General features: G+C 44.6%; 1 protein-coding gene across 7 annotated transcripts; it reads left to right on the plus strand.

The window, feature by feature from the left end:
- The first annotated feature begins 709 nt into the window (after window positions 1-709).
- TMEM125 (transmembrane protein 125) lies at window positions 710-15,877 on the plus strand. 7 transcript variants are annotated; one of them, XM_079980552.1, is made up of 2 exons: window positions 710-1,920; window positions 13,012-15,877. In XM_079980552.1, exon 2 carries the CDS (start codon window positions 13,313-13,315, stop codon window positions 13,982-13,984), a length of 672 nt encoding a protein of 223 aa, XP_079836678.1. In that variant the 5' UTR covers window positions 710-1,920; window positions 13,012-13,312; the 3' UTR covers window positions 13,985-15,877. The 7 variants fall into 7 exon arrangements, with proteins under 7 accessions (XP_079836678.1, XP_079836681.1, XP_079836679.1 ...); XM_079980555.1 differs by having other exon boundaries at window positions 710-1,821; XM_079980553.1 differs by lacking the exon at window positions 710-1,920 and adding an exon at window positions 4,136-4,291.
- Window positions 15,878-16,157: the final 280 nt, after the last annotated feature.

Raw genomic sequence — 16,157 nt, forward strand, 5'->3', positions numbered from 1 at the left:
TTGCTAATGCGTTACAAGTCTCCAAACAGTAGAAACAAGTGAAAAAACATGCAGAGCACCAGGGGAAAAGCTGGCTGCTCATAGGTGAGGTCATATCTCTACTGCACAGCATAGCTCTGTTTCAACTCAAAGCAAAAATCCTGTTGGAGACAGGACCCTTGTGCCTAGCACTGATGCAAGAAAGTCTCAACTCTACACATTCTCTGTCCTCTGAGCTAGTCTGGGAAATAAACGATTGCCTGCATCTTTCCCCATTGGCAGCAAAACTTTGATTGATGAACCTGAGACCTGTTGGTACACTCTGTGGCAGATCCGTTGCTCTGTTCTGAGTTGCTTTTCCAGCTATTTGCAGAACAGTAAGTCTGTGCATGGCTGACTGCAGGTGTGAACCTACTTACTTGAGCAATATCTCTCTCACTCACACACCCAACCTAGGAGTCCTCAATCCTTCCCCCTCACCCCTATATCTCTCTTCTCAAATATATCTTGCTAACTAACTATTAACACGAATGTGACAAACCTTTCGACAGTGTGTGAATAATGCTAAATGGGAGATACTAAGGAAAAGAAGAGACCCACTATCCCCATGAGTGTTAGATAGTAATGATAAATATATTTATTTAAATCATTTGTACAAAGAGTGGTGTGTGTTAAAAAAATAGATACACCAGTTACACAAAATCTGCAAAGCACAAAATAAACATATCTAATTAAACAAACAACAAACCTGTCAGCTGAACTGAGGGCTAAACAGAAATATATTTGCATATGTAGGCACATGTGCATGCGCACACCAAATGCCAATAGAGAGGGAGAATAATGGACCTTGGGGAATTCCACCTTGGGGCAACTGATGCTTGCCATGATATGCTTGTGTTGGTAGGTAAGGTGACTTGATAGGTAAGCATCAGGGCCTTGAATGGAAGTTGGAAGCATATTGACAGCCAGTGAAAATGCAATAGAACTGGCTGACTGTGTTTGCAACAATAATATGTCTTCTGCTTTTCGGATACCAACACTGACTGTTCTGTAATCTAATCTCCTTAGTAACGTATCCTTTTCACAACACAACCATTTGTTTTCTGTCCTCCATGAGGCAACAAAGCAAAAGCACTTCAGCAATTAATGGTGCGTTGGTGATAAGCTATACCCTTGAAGTTATTCCTCCCTGACTTATCAGAACAAGACTCTGCAGCACCCTGGGTCAAGTAGTTTCACTATTCTCTTAATTATTTGCATTTACAAATCAAAAGCCTTCTGAAATTCACCAGACCTATGTTATGGGTAGTTGCTATAACTGCTTTAGAAACTTTTTTAGAAGATCAGCAGAGGAGAGTCCTTAACAAGGCAGATACTCTTCAGAGTAAGCTACATGTAATGCTTTCTATGAACTAATTAATAATATGCATGCCTACAATACCTAAATCATTCATATCCCATGTTCTTCCATATGTCCATCACTAATTCTTCCGGCAATGGCAGCGGATGTGAATCAGTCTTTTTCTTGATAATTATTAGGTAGCTAGGAGTGATCTTCCTCTGACAGGTGCTTAAAACACTCCTTAATAGTTTAGTCTTTGCTCCACAATGGTGCAATGCTGCCCTCAGGTGAGAAGTTTTTCCCATGGTGCACGCACACACAGGCACTTCAGAAGATGTAATTAGAGAACATGCCATAAGGATGTTGTCCTGATCAGAGAAGATTGCTGAACAACCCACTGCTGACAAACCATCTCACCAAGGGACTTTTGGAGTCTAGCACTTGCTGGAAGATTACTCCTAGACCAGAGGAAGTTCATGGAACAGAGGCAGAATGGCAATGTAGATTTTATTGGATGTTTTAGCTATGTTTACAGTCATGTCTTGGATTCTGAGGCAGCATAACAATCCTTTGTGCTCATGTCATGCCTGCATCACAAGGTAAGGTTTTTCTTTTCTTTTTTTACAAGAAGGTATGTTAGCATTTTTCTTTGTGTCAACATAGCTATGAAAACCATGCTTTGCATTCCAGCGCACACTTAGTCTTCATATTTCACCCAGTGTTTTCCAAATAAAGCTTGCATGTTTTTAACAGGAATCAATTCACACACGGTATCAGTGCAGCATTGTCTCCTGCCAAAACATACCTGTTTAAATCAGATAGTATCTCTAGAGTAGGGGAGAGGGCACGTATTATACTGTATACAGTTGTGCAAATTGGTAGTCAACCAGAAGAAAGGTGTTGAAGACAGGGTTAGGGTGGGAAGTAGTACCACAGATTTACAGAAGGAAATGTGAATTTTTATGCACATAATCAGGCATTACACCAGGCAGTTTATGTTGCAAGAAGCCTACCAGAAGTTCAAAAAATCCTTCCAACTGAAGATATGACCACTGTCATTTATAGGAAAGGAATATGTGCTATTGTATTACACTCAGGTAAGGCAAGACACAACAAGTGAAGAGAGGGAAGAGTAACAGAATCCAATAACTCAGCATGATTTAGAAATCGCATAACCTGGAATTGTGACTTTTTGTCAGTAACGAGGTAGGTAGGAAATGTGAAGCCAATGGAAGACAGGCCTTGCGGTATGTGATGGCAAGGTAGGGGAGAAAAAGCAAGAAAAGAAATCCTAGACTGCTGTTGTCACCATCAACCACAAATCTTTTAGTACTCAAAACCCTGGTGGCACTTGGCTTGACTGTGTGTTGGGTATGCTGACAAAATGGACAAATAGTGTGACCTGGTGAGAAGATGGTTGAAGTTGGCTATTGTAGAGTTCATTTTCAAGTCTGAACTCTTGATGTGAGCTTGCTGGATGACCATATACATGGTTCCCTTTCGATCGCATTTCTCTGTGAAATGGAAATAACAATACCACATATAAGCTTTCCCCTCCCCCACAATAATGAAGTACAGGCAGTAGTGGAGTACTGAGATAAAAATATGTATTCAGCCAAGTCTTCAATCCCATGAAATGCAAGGCATTTACAAGTCTTAGAAAATATCATATGCAATCTTCTCCCCCCAAAAAACTGAATGTTGTGTTGCACCAACTATCTTGAGTGTCCCATGGCAATGGTACTTGTCTACCCACTCAGTATTACTTAAATAAAGCTCTGTATGCTGAAAGGATTTGGGAACCTTAAGTTAATGGGTAGAAGGGGGGGGGGCAGAGAGAGATGGTTCCTAGTCTCTCTATTTTGTTAATCCAAAAACCAAGTATCTTGTTCATTCACTTACTTTATTTTGATGAAACCATCATGGGAGGAAAGGCTTCGAGGGTGTAAGGGGTTTACTGCCCATCAGTCAAAGTCTGATCCATTCATTAGCCAATATTCCCACAAGTCCCTACTCTTTTAGAAATGATTATAGTATACTATCCTAGTCATACCGTTACTACTTAGACACCAAGGCAGGCATAGGCAAACTCAGCCCTCCAAATGTTTTGGGACTACAACTCCCATCATCCCTAGCTAACAGGACTGGTGGTCAGGGATGATGGGAGTTGTAGTCCCAAAACACCTGGAAGGTCGAGTTTGCCTATGCCTGCACCAAGGCCTTGAGAAGATCCTGCCCAGTCAGAACTTTTTCTCCCAAAGGCCAATAAAATGCTTTGCTTTAGGCTAAAAGAAAAGCTCTCTTTTCAAGAAGTCTGATGAAGATTCCTACCTTCCTGGCGGGTGCACAAAAATGCAGAATGGCTGTGTTTCTTTCCTGGCACCACCCTGCATCCTAAATGGCTCTCTGCTGCCCCTTAGCAAAAGTCAAGAATGTGACTGCGCTGCTCCTTAGGGGGTGGAAATGTGAACCCGTCTGGCAAGGAGCTTGTCTGGTGAGGGTTAACGTAGAACTCTTTCAACCTGTATTTGCTTACCTCTGTCTGTATTGTATATCCTCCTGTTTCACTTGCTCCATCAGCCTTCTTACTTCCGCTTCCCTCAAGCACATAGTCACCAGGCTGGAATGCTTCCAAGGACAACAGCAGGTTGTCTCTCCATCCCCACCCTTCTGGAGAATGTACCTGCCTGGGCAAAGGTCAGCGTATGCTACGAGCCTATCAGATGCGGCACCTGGGCTAGGACAGGCGGAGGAAGGAGGTGGGACTTGCACCTGTTGCTTGACAGGTAGACGCAGGCAGGGAGGGAAGAAGATAGATTTTAATTTTATCCTCGGGCCACAACCTGAAAATTGTCCCATCCGTCAAGTATAATAGCAGGAGAAGACGATACCAGCATTCTGGCAAGTCCGAGAGCTTAGGCAAAAGAAACAAGACTTGTTACAGCATCTTCTGTGAAGAATCAGCTTTAGGTGAGTGAAGCTGATGTCCCTTCCAGCAATTACCTGGTTGTCTCCACTACATACTATCATCTTCCCTTTCAGTCAAGGCTTGGCGTGGGATTGGAAGCTCTTCAAATTCCACACGTACACACTGCTCGTCCCTTGTTAGCCTACAATTATGTTTAGAGGCATTCCTGAGGGATTGGTGTGCTGCCTTGTGCTCAGATACCTTCAGGATATGGGGATGTGTGGAAAGGAGACGGGGTCCTTCCTCAAAGCTGCTCTTCCTCTGATCACCAACACCACCATTCTTTTAACTTCATTTAATAATGGCTTCCTAGGAAACATTTGTTGTGACTGTGAAACTGCTAGCAGATTTGCAGAGCTAAGCAGAGTCTGATATGGTTTCATATTGGATGGGGGACTGTGTGTTGAGATTCCTGCATTGCAGAGGGCTGGACTAGATGATTCTCGGGGTCCCTTCAAACTCTACAATTCTAATATAACATGATCTCAAAGTGCCTGGAAGCATTCCGCTATGTCTGCCCTTGTTCAGTAGCCCCATAGACTTAGCTGTGATTCTTGCACAGCAGAGGGCTGGACTAGATGACTATGGGGGTCCCTTCCAACTCAACAATTCTACGGTTCTAAAAGCAAGGAGGGATGAGAAGGAGTGCGAGAGGTCCTTTCCCATATGGGTTAATGCTGAATAGCTGACAATCCAAGCTGGCTGTAATCCCTTCCTGGCCGCAGGCAATCCAGCAAAACACAGCAAGCAGTGTGTTAGAAGTCATCGTGTGCCAACAGCAGCACAGATTCCAGGCAAGTACCGCTTAGAGCACACAGCTGCTCTTTTGCCTGCTTGGCATGTAAGTGACGTGGATGGAACCATGGACTTGGATGCCTCTGCCTATGAATCCACAGGGTACAATTGGTTGTTCCTCCAGGAGTTCAAACTTCACACACAGGTAGAATGGAAAGGCTTGTGTGGTGCACGCAAAGGGTGGGGGAATTTATTCAACTCCTCCTGGCCTTCCTACAAGTCATTGAGCTTTGATTTCTGCATCAATGCAGCCTCAGCTGGCAACGTGCCCTGAAGAAGCCTGTTCTCCTTATGGTTTTAACAGTGATCTCATGCTCTGTCAGGCTTGGCCTGACACGGTCAGGCTGTGTCTGGATCAGGCCCCTCCCCTCTCTGACCACCTGGTTCTGCCAAGGCAAGGCTCAAGTAGCCACTGATCTAGATGTTAAGGAATTGGCCAGAATAAAGGGGATCTGTTACAAGAGGAGCAGGGATTTTTAGCTATCCCCTTAGTTCCCTGTAAAGTAGTAGTACTTGTACTGAACATCTTCCAGATCTCTTAACTGACGCAGCAACAAGAGTTTAAACTGGCTTTTAAAGATAGCCTGGACCCATGCATGTTTAAAAGTTTACTCACGAGGCAACTCCTACTGACTTCTAAGTAAGTGTGCATATGATTGCAGCCTTAGATAGTGGTGGATTTTAACAGTAAGATGCTCGTATGATTAGACCTCACTTCACTTTGACCCATGAGCCACATTTCCTGCTTATGTTCAGTCCTGATACCTGATTGATATCTCCAAAGTGCAGTTATCTTTAGTGCTGAGCTGAAACAGGGTAGTGGTGCATTTTGTGGAGATCTCTGGCCCCTCTGATACGATGCCTTGCTTTTTCATCCATTTTTTTACATTCCTCGGCAAAAGGGGATGAATAAACTGTAAGAAGGTGGATGCCGGAGGAAGAGTGTGCATGCCTCTGTTGCCAAAGCAACAGGGCAAACGTTCCCTCAGGCTGGGATGCACATACGAAGTGCCTCCCATTGAAAGGAATGCAATGCAGAGACAAGATATGCAGGTGTCATTTCTCTGGACTGCATTGCTTCCAATGGGATGCACATCTCAAGGTGAGGGAGTGTCTCCCCCTTACACCAGTGGCAGTACAGGGAAACCATATTTGTGAAAAGGCCCTTTAAAAAAGGATAAAAGAGGATGAAGGTAAGGGATTTTATTTATTGTGAAAACTTTCAAGTGGCAGCTTTTACAGTGAAAAATCGTAATGAAAATGCATCATAGCATTGTGTTGCTCTACTTTTAGCATATCCTCCTACCAGTGTTTGGCATTTTCCCACCGCAGACGTGTAATGGTAAGAGAGTGAGCTGGTGCTTTATCGAGCAAGAAGCTTTAAACTCTGCCAGCTTAGACAGTGGGATGCAAAGCTCCCTCTCCACAAGGGCTGTCTTCAGTCATTCACATTGCTGTACAGTGGTAGCTCAGGTTAAGTACTTAATTCGTTCCGGAGGTCCATTCTTAACCGGAAACTGTTCATAACCTGAAGCACCACTTTAGCTAATGGGGCCTCCTGCTGCCACCGCGCTGCCGGAGCCCGATTTCTGTTCTTATCCTGAAGCAAAGTTCTTAACCTGAAGCACTATTTTTGGGTTAGCGGAGTGTGTAACCTGAAGCATATGTAACCTGAAGCGTATGTAACCCGAGGTACCACTGTATACTCTATAGCAGGAGCGGGGAACCTCAGGCCCAGGTACCAAATGCAGCCTTGGGACTCTCCCTAAGCTACACCCCACATGGGTCCTACCCCACACCTTCTGTGCTTTGGCTTGGCTGGACTATGCCCTAGGCCTGTCTTGATTGATTGATTTTGTTTGTCTGGATGGGAGATGGAGAGATGTGTGGAATAAGGCCTACTCATATGTGGAATGAGGCCTACTTATTTGTTTTTCTGTCCACTCTTTAATTTTTTTTTAAATTCCATTTATAGACTGCTTTACTATCCAAAACACCTCAAAGAAGTTTACATACAGAATACGTACGGTTAAACCATATTGAATGATTCACATAACAAAATACATAAAAATATACATATCCTAAAAAGGGAATACGCCTCTGGCCCCACCTACTTTTGCTTCTGATCTTGCCCACCTCTGGCTTTTGGCCCTCAGGCCGTAAAGGGTTCCTTATCCTGCTCTGTAAGAGGAACTGGGAGCCTGTGGATCTCACCATTTCCATCAGTCTCGTGGGATGTCGCGAGTTGTAGCGCAACATCCTGAGAGCCACCGGCTCCCCACTCCTGCTATAAAGTCGCAAATGGTACTATACTATACAGTACGTAAAATACAGGTCAGTCCTAGGCAAAAGGTAGACAGCAAGAAGCTGAGTGGCTTTCAGAAGATTAAGGGGCAGCATGCAGATTTAGCAAGCACTGCATTTACTCATGAAAATGACTCTGTTTTTCGTTCTGTTCCTGCCATTTTCAATATCCTTCTAAACAAAGTTTGTAGCTGTAGAGGCTGCAGAGATATTCCAAGGTCGCCTTGGCAGGGATGCACTTGCTTGGGATAGTAGCATTTCTGTCTGTTAAGTATGGGAATACTTAACAGCCATTTCCTGGAGATTCCCTGGAGGGAGACATCAGGAGCACTGGCGGACGAAGGTGGGGGCATGAGGAGTGGTCCGGCCCAGGTGCCGTGCCGAGGGGGTGACATCGCGGCCACCCTGCCCCCCTGGGACGCTCGGCGCTCACTGCGCACCCCCGGGACGTGCGCTGCCTGCCACACACCCCATGGGCGGCGCTCTATGCCCCCTGGGACGCGTGCCGGCCACACCCCCAAATGTACACCGCAGGTAGCTCCACCACTGGTCAGAAGAGCAAGGTGTTTACTTGTGGTTACATGTAGAGACAACTGACAAATGGTTTGCATCTGAGCAGTGGGGGGGGGGGGCAGAGCTTACTACACAGAAGGTCCTAGCACCCTATCCAGGTCTCCGTTCTTCCTAGACAAAGACTTGTGTCTCAAGGGTTAAGGCAGCCTTGACGCAAGGATCTATTGTTCAACAAGCCGGAGAGCCAGTTGGTGACAAGAGGCAGATGCTGATGAGGAACCATGTGAGGCTGGTGCTGTGAATGGGGCTTTATTACTGTGTGGGATCCCTGCCCTCTGCCACTATCCTTGCTGCCAGCACCAGAGGCGAGCACAGTTCAGCTGAGGGATGTTGTGCGATCTGATCCAGGAGCCCTAATGCAGCTAAGCTTTGACAGACAAGGCAGGTAGTCTACAAGACAGGTGCACCATAGCACCGGTGGCAAGCTTGCTGAGGGGAGATCCCAGACTGCAGCACCAGTGAGTGGAATCTATTAGAATTCCTGGAGGGGGGGCTGCTTATGAGGGCCCATTGACCCATCCCCATTAGGGCTGCCATAGGTCCAGATTTTCCCAGACATTACTGGGATTTCAAAGGCAGATTTGACATCTGGGGGGAATTTCCAAAAGGCGGCGCTTTGTCCTGGATCTTAGGCAAGTCGATTTGGGGGTCTTCAGCGTGTCCTGGTTTTTACTTTTTGAAATATGGCAACCCTAATCCTCATTGGAAGTGGGGTGTCATTGCGAAGGCCCCCATGTGGAAGATCACTTCAAAGAAGGATCTTTTATCAGCCCTGTGGAAGATGGAGTCTCATTTTAAGTATCCACTGGGAAGAAGCTTTATTGCAGGGGTAGCTTTAATGAGGTCCATCAATTTAGCCCTTGTGGTCAGATGTTGAAAAAGTGTAGCAACTGGGGCTGCTAATATTTTTCTGAAGATTGCTAGCTTCTACGATTTATTCGTTATGTTGAATACCCTGAGCAACTAAGGAACCAGCTATTTTTGCACATATTGCATGTATTTTCCAAGAATATATGCCTTTTAAAAAAAAAATTGTGCCTTTATTTCACAGAATGATCACCAGCTCTAGTATTATACAAAATACCACCTTTCCTTTTTTTGTTTTCCAAACCATTCTTGATTTTTATTGATAAGAAGTTCTAACCTAACTACTTACAACTTTCCAGCTGCCTACTCTGAATACTGTAGTCCTACATTCATAAGCTGTCATGTGAAAGGTATTGCATATTTCTGCTTATTTTGGTTGCTTTTTTCTGCACGTAAACCAGGCCTGTTATCTTCCACTAGGATTCATGAGGTAGGCAGAATTTGTATAGGAGCAATGCTGGTATTTGGGGACTACTTTGATTTGTCTTGCTTAATAATCTCTAGCAACTGATTTGCTTTTCTAGGTGTTAAGCGTGCAGAAGCAATATTTATCTTACTTGAATGGTAGCAGGGTAGGATACATGACGAAGGTATTCTTCCCCATGCCATTCCCACAACTTTGCTCCTAAGCAACCTTGTGGTTGCAGTCTTCTAACTACTTACCTGGGAGTAAGCGCAGATGAACTAAATATGCATAGAATTTTACTGCAAATTTTAGCTGCTACTGACCTCTTTACTCTCTTCTTGTAATCATTTGCAGTTGTGTAGGCACACTACAAAAATCTAACTTCTCATTGTGGGTTTGCCCCTCAGTTTTATTTTTGCTGACTCTTTTCAAGCTTTTGACTTTGCACTGTTGTTTTATCTGCTTTTTTATGTTGTGATTTTGCCTGCAGTTTTAAATTACTTGCTTCCCGTGGATATTGTGAACAGCTTTGAAAAGCCACAATGGCTGAAGATTGTTTTGAAAATCAGTTTATTAACAATTATCTTAAACCATTTGCATCATCTATACTGTATTTTTCGCTCCATAAGATGCATCAGACCATAAGACGCACCTAGTTTTTGGAGGAGGAAAACAAGAAAAAAAATATTCTGAATCCCAGAAGCCAGAACAGCATGAGGGATCGCTGCGCAGTGAAAGCAGCAATCCCTCTTGCTGTTCTGGCTTCTGGGATAGCTGCGTAACCTGCATTCGCTCCATAAGACGCACACACATTTCCCCTTACTTTTTAGAAGGGAAAAAGTGAATCTTATAGAGCAAAAAATACGGTAAATGTTGCTACTTTGCCTCACATTCTCTCCAGAGTGCTAATGAACTAAAAACCCGCAGACAAAGTAGGATATGATGATTTAAAAATCGTATGTGAAACCCAGCTCTCTCTTTGCCTCTTCAAGCCCAAATCTCCTTAGCCATCAGTGCTACTCCTCCTGCATATAGGCTTTACTTTCTTTAATCCCTGGTGGTCATGACTTCTTTGGATTACATTAGGCGTGCTATTGTACTAACGAACCTTCCTGCACTGCTGTGAAAAGCTATAAGGATGTTACTGTTTGGAAAGCGAACACCTCTAAATCCTTTAATCTATTTCTAGACTGCAAAGCGAATCAACAATATACAGTAGTAAAGGTAAAGGTAAAGGTACCCCTGCCCGTACGGGCCAGTCTTGACAGACTCTGGGGTTGTGCGCCCATCTCACTTAAGAGGCCAGGGGCCAGCGCTGTCCGGAGACACTTCCGGGTCACGTGGCCAGCGTGACATCGCTGCTCTGGCGAGCCAGAGCCGCACACGGAAACGCTGTTTACCTTCCCGCTGGTAAGCGGTCCCTATTTATCTACTTGCACCCGGAGGTGCTTTCGAACTGCTAGGTTGGCAGGCGCTGGGACCGAGCAGCAGGAGCGCACCCCGCCGCAGGGATTCGAACCGCCGACCTTTCGATCGGCAAGCCCTAGGAGCTGAGGCTTTAACCCACAGCGCCACCTGCATCCCTAATATACAGTAGTACCTCTGGTTAATAACTTAATTCGTTCTGGAGGTCCGTACTTAACCTGAAACTGTTCTTAACCTGAAGCACCACTTTAGCTAATGGGGCCTCCTGCTGCCACCACGCAATTTCTGTTCTCATCCTGAAGCAAAGTTCTTAACCCGAGGTACTATTTCTGGGTTAGCGGAGTCTGTAACCTGAAGCGTATGTAACCCAAGGTACCACTGTGGTGCTTCAGGTTACAGACTCCGCTAACACAGAAATAGTACCTCGGGTTAAGAATTTTGCTTCAGGATGAGAACAGAAATTGCGTGGTGGCAGCAGCGGGAGGCCCCATTAGCTAAAGTGGTGCTTCAGGTTAAGAACAGTTTCAGGTTAAGCATGGACCTCCAGAATGAATTACGGTAAGTTCTTAACCCGAGGTACCACTGTACAACTTTTTAAAGATTTCAGTACAATCTTGTGCTGCTCTGCTATAATAGACCCAATAAGAAAGACCCTGTATGGGAACATTTTCTGCCCTTTGAAGATCAAATGTGTTGAGGTTGTGTGTATGTGTTGCAAGCATATGTATGCAGACTTGCATGGGTTGGGTTTTTTTGCCAAGTCTTTGACGTGGGTGAAAGAAAGCCTAGTTTCTCCCCTGTTTCCAGCTACCTCCTGCCTTTGGAAACCTGCTGGAGAGGGACTGTGAGCAACATCTTGGGAGAGGTGAATGGAGGAGCAAGGCAAAACTGTCAAGATCCCTTGTTATTTTTGGTATTGCTAGGAGGTATAATGTTGCTAATGTAATCTTGCTATATTTATAGTACTGAAATGTGTTTTGTATGTTCTTAGATTGCAGTTATGCTGTTGTTTATTATGCTATTATGGAATTATTCTTACGACGGTTGATTTTCAGATGTGGTTCATTTTTATTTCTTGTAAAATGGTTCTTTTGTGGAAAGGCAGCATACAACTAAGACGATTATTATTGTGATTTTAGCAGTTCTGGATTTAATGCAAGGCCATATTTGGCCCCGATCCAGAGAGTTGTTCATAACCAGGTGTTGCATGCAACTATCAAAATGACGTTATAACCAAATGCACTGGACCAAGAAAGCAGATATGTACCCATGTTCAGTAGCATCCAGTGCTGATCAATACACATGTATGTAAAGTGGATTTCTCCATTTTCTATTTCTCTCCACAGACAATAGGACCCTGTGCAGGTTTTTGTACATGCGAAACAGCAAGAATAGCCCTAAAACAGATTAAGTGTAGCTACACATGAGAGAGCTGCATATTTGTCTAGACTATCTTTGTTCAAATATGGAGGGGCCTGGAAGCAGTCTTCTGACAGTTATTTAACATTAACTGGAAAGTTCTGAACAGTCTTGGATAAGGTGTTTTGTTTTTTCATTGCTTCTGTGACAGTAATATGACTGGAGGATGTCTCCAATGATAAAAGCATATGATATCATGTATATTTTAAATATGAAAAAATAAACTAAAACTTGGATTTCTTCTTCGGCTACTCACCCTTCACCATTATCTAATGAAAGAACTGCCCAATTCTATTTATTTTTCTATCTCTCTTTTTCGTGTCATAAGCAAAGCTGGGTGCAATTCCCAATTGCCTCACTCCAGCACAGATGTTAACACAGAGAATAGAACTCAGAATCCTGAGGAATAACAGCATTCATCTTTTTCAAAATGATTCTAAGCACTGTGAAGATAACATTGTCCTCAAGATGGGTGTGCAGCACATGGTAAAATCAATAAAGGCTGAGGCAGAGATGAGAACCGCATTTCCTGTATAGTGTTGGAGCTTCTCTATGACAGAATGATTTGGAATCTGCAAAACAAGAAAAATCTGTCCAAATGGTTGGTTTGTTTTCCTATGGATAATTCAAGTGCAAATTACAATTTACTTATGAAAGCAGAATTCTGCTTTTCTTGGCATGCGGAGCTAGGGTTGGCAAAGTGCAGAATTTTGATTTATTTTCCTAAGGCATGGACAGGGCTATTGCCCTGCCCATAAAAAGCAGGTTTTACTTGCATGGACATTAGCTGACCCCAGAGGGAGTGGCGTTTTCCTTATGACTCTTTTTTCTTTGGAACTCCGGGAGTGAAGTTTCAAGGGAAAGGAGGTGGGTCCCTTCCCTCTCTAGAGGCAATCTTCATTTCGTAACCTTTTGCCGTCATTTCTTTTTCAGATATGTGCCAGGATCCCCGTGAGCTTGGAAGCAAATGAGCTACAAGGCTGAAGCAGCTTTTCACTTTTGGCTTCAAGAGAGAGGAGTCCTACATTCCTCCTGTGCTGCGCTTCCAACAGCATACAGTAATACGCGGGCTGCAGGCTTTTGGCTCTGGCACTGCTCCCTCACATAGGAAGAAAAAGTGAAGGGTGCTGCCCTCTCCTGCTGGGAAATGTCACACCCATCCAGGCTTGCCAGCTGAAGCGGCAGCTCCATCTGCACGACCCACCTTTATGTAGGAGCCAATACAGTGTCCACCATGCCTGAATTAGAGCTGCTGGGGGTGCCCAGACCCCCAGCCAACGCCAGCCGGATCCAGAGGAATATCCTGGAGGAACATGTGGAGCTATGGTGGTTCCAGGAGCCCAGAAAGTCATTTGTCTGCTATGGGGTAGCTGTGGCTCTGATCCTTGCCTGTGGGGTAGGTGGCATTGCACTGCTCTATAGTACAAGCAGCCGCTCTGGGGAATGGAGGCTGGCAGTGGGCACAACACTCTGCCTACTGGCGCTCTTGGTCTTACTGAAGCAGCTGCTGAGCTCGGCCATCCAGGACATGAATTGCATTCGCAGCCGAGAGCAAGTTGCGCTACTGAAGAGCGGCGGTGCCTCGGACTGTGCAGTGCTGCTCGTGACAGCCCTGGTGCTGCTGGTGTGTGGTACAGTCCTCACTGTGCTTTCCACCACCAGCGTTGGCAGCAACCCAACTGCCCAACGCCCCCTTGCCAGCATGTTTGTCAGTGGCATTGTGCTCACAGCCTCCGGAGCGATCATCCTGCTCAGCTTGCTGCTCTATTTGATGTGGACTTCTTGTTGCTCAGCTGCACCTCCGAACCGGGACGCTGGGGACCACAGCACCCTCTTCACCATCTCGGGACGAATCTCAGCCGACCGGCGGCTCGCTCCTACCTCTAGCACAGCAAATCTCATTTAACCCTCAAGTAAACGCCTAGTGGCTGCCGCCGCCTTTGACCGCAGGGTTGAACTCTCAATATTGGACTGGCATTTGCACTTTACGACAACCAGCCTGGCCCAGATGCGTCTTCCTGTGCTGCACTCAGCAATGTGCCGGAATTTCTGCTGCAGAGCTGTGCTGCCAAGATAACGGGCTGGGCTTGTTGGCCAGAGACCACAACACATAAAGATGTTTTCGCTACTGAGTGCTGGGAGATAAAGGTGTGGAAATAGTCAACGTTCCAAAGAAAGGCTTTTCTAGCACAACAGTGAAAATGGTACTAGAGGCTGTTCAACTTGGATAGAGTGTTTCTCTCACACACAAATGTTCGTTTCACTAATTAGTTTCCCCAACATTTCTGAAGTGGCACCAGGCATTACCCCAACCTTTTTCTTTTTTAAAAAAATAATTTATATTGATTTTCCCAACCTCTTAATGTTTATCTTTGCAGCCCCAAGGTCTACTTACTTTTACAAAAATGAATGATGCAATTATACAGAAATGGAATTTGGTGCCCAAACCTTGTTTTCGTGTGATGTGATTGTCATTATCATGGAATGCATACAGTTCTGTTTTGAATGGATAGTTGCATGGAGGCTGAGGGATAACTAAGCTGCATGGAGCATATCTCCAAACAGTTTTATTGTCCTCGCCAAAACAGTGAAGACAGTAGCAGGCACACACACACGCACCCTTAACTACCCAGCACTGGCACCTGATAGCAGGATACATAGATGGGAGTAACATTTCCTGGCTTGAATGCCCCTGGGTATTCAGGGTTAGAAACAAGACTATGGAAACTGATACCAGGAATGTGTGCATGTATACAAGATGAGCATCAATGTATGGGTGGCGAATACAGCTGGCATTGGGGCACTTACCGTAGTTCATAGAGTATGAGGAATTAATAACTACTTTGCTTAGTCAAGAGACCTCTCTGTAAGGGAAATCACCAAAGCTAACAGCCAAGTAGCCTTGCTCTGTCTGTCAGTTTCCATCTAGAGCACCTTCCCAAAAGGTCTTGAAGTAGACTCAAATGTGGATACAAAAAATCAGTGGGTACAATTTATTTTGTGAACACAATTGTGCCCAACTGAGTTTCCCCACACTAGTGTAACCATATCTCTTTAGCTTGAACCAATTCTTAACTTGAAGTGACCCCCAAGCCCTGATTTATAAAGGAGCTGAGAATCCACAGCCTCTGCCCTGAATGAGTTGATGCTCAACAGGCAGAGCAAGGGGCAGTATTTGCAACAGCTGATATAATTTTTTTAAAGGGCCGGGATCACTGAAAGGCTTACAATAGAAGCAGAAGCATGGCAATGTCTCCCATGATATACTACAGCAAGGCAAGGCAGAAGGCTACACCTTCACAATTTGCCCTTATACCAAACACAAACCATACAAGTGTATGCCATCAGTATGCAAATTGGAGAATCTAGGTATTCTGTACGAAGAAACTCTAGATTGTGCACTCAACAGTAAATACCGGTAATACAAATTAGTAACAAGTTAATGTTTGCTTTTTTCATTCCAAATACAAAATCTCAAGTTTCTTTTACAGGAGATGTAAGGAAATGAGATGTGTGAAATGTTATGGTGGTAGTGAGGTCACCTACAGAGGAAATGAGCTCCAAGAGATTTAATTCATACAAGTCTCAAGCAGTCCTTTATTATTATTCTACTGCAGTACGATGCAGCAGGATAAATTTGTCTCATCTATTAAGGCCTCTGTCAGCTCCACCAGTGCTGTATCTAGGGAATAATGATGCTTGGGTCAGTCTCCCTCCCCCTTTTAAATCTCATTTGATCATGTGTGCACTGAAAACCAATGTGAAATAAAGTATAGAAATTGTAGTGGGTTTGTTGCTAGGAGTGTGCGCTACATGCAGTTATTCACCAAACTGGTTCAAGGTCCAAACTTAAAAGTGCACCTATTATTCAGGTCCAGGTGCTGTCATAGCAGATTTTTTTAGGATACCTTAGTGAATAATATGTTGGCATCCCAAACAGACCATTTTCCCATGACCCCTGCCCTACCAGCCCCCACACTATAAGTGCCATCTAAGTTGTGTTCACATGTCCTCAAAGAAACCATCTGTGATTAAACCTTAAGGTAAAAGCCCACAAGTCCAAGGCTTCAAAGTCATAT

Source organism: Podarcis cretensis (assembly GCF_951804945.1).
Source record: "Podarcis cretensis genome assembly, chromosome: 6".
NCBI classification, from domain to species: domain Eukaryota; kingdom Metazoa; phylum Chordata; class Lepidosauria; order Squamata; family Lacertidae; genus Podarcis; species Podarcis cretensis.

Bases quoted from the DNA above. Each gene is read 5' to 3' on its own strand.
- TMEM125 (XM_079980552.1), top strand. From the start codon at position 13,313: ATGCCTGAATTAGAGCTGCTGGGGGTGCCCAGACCCCCAGCCAACGCC.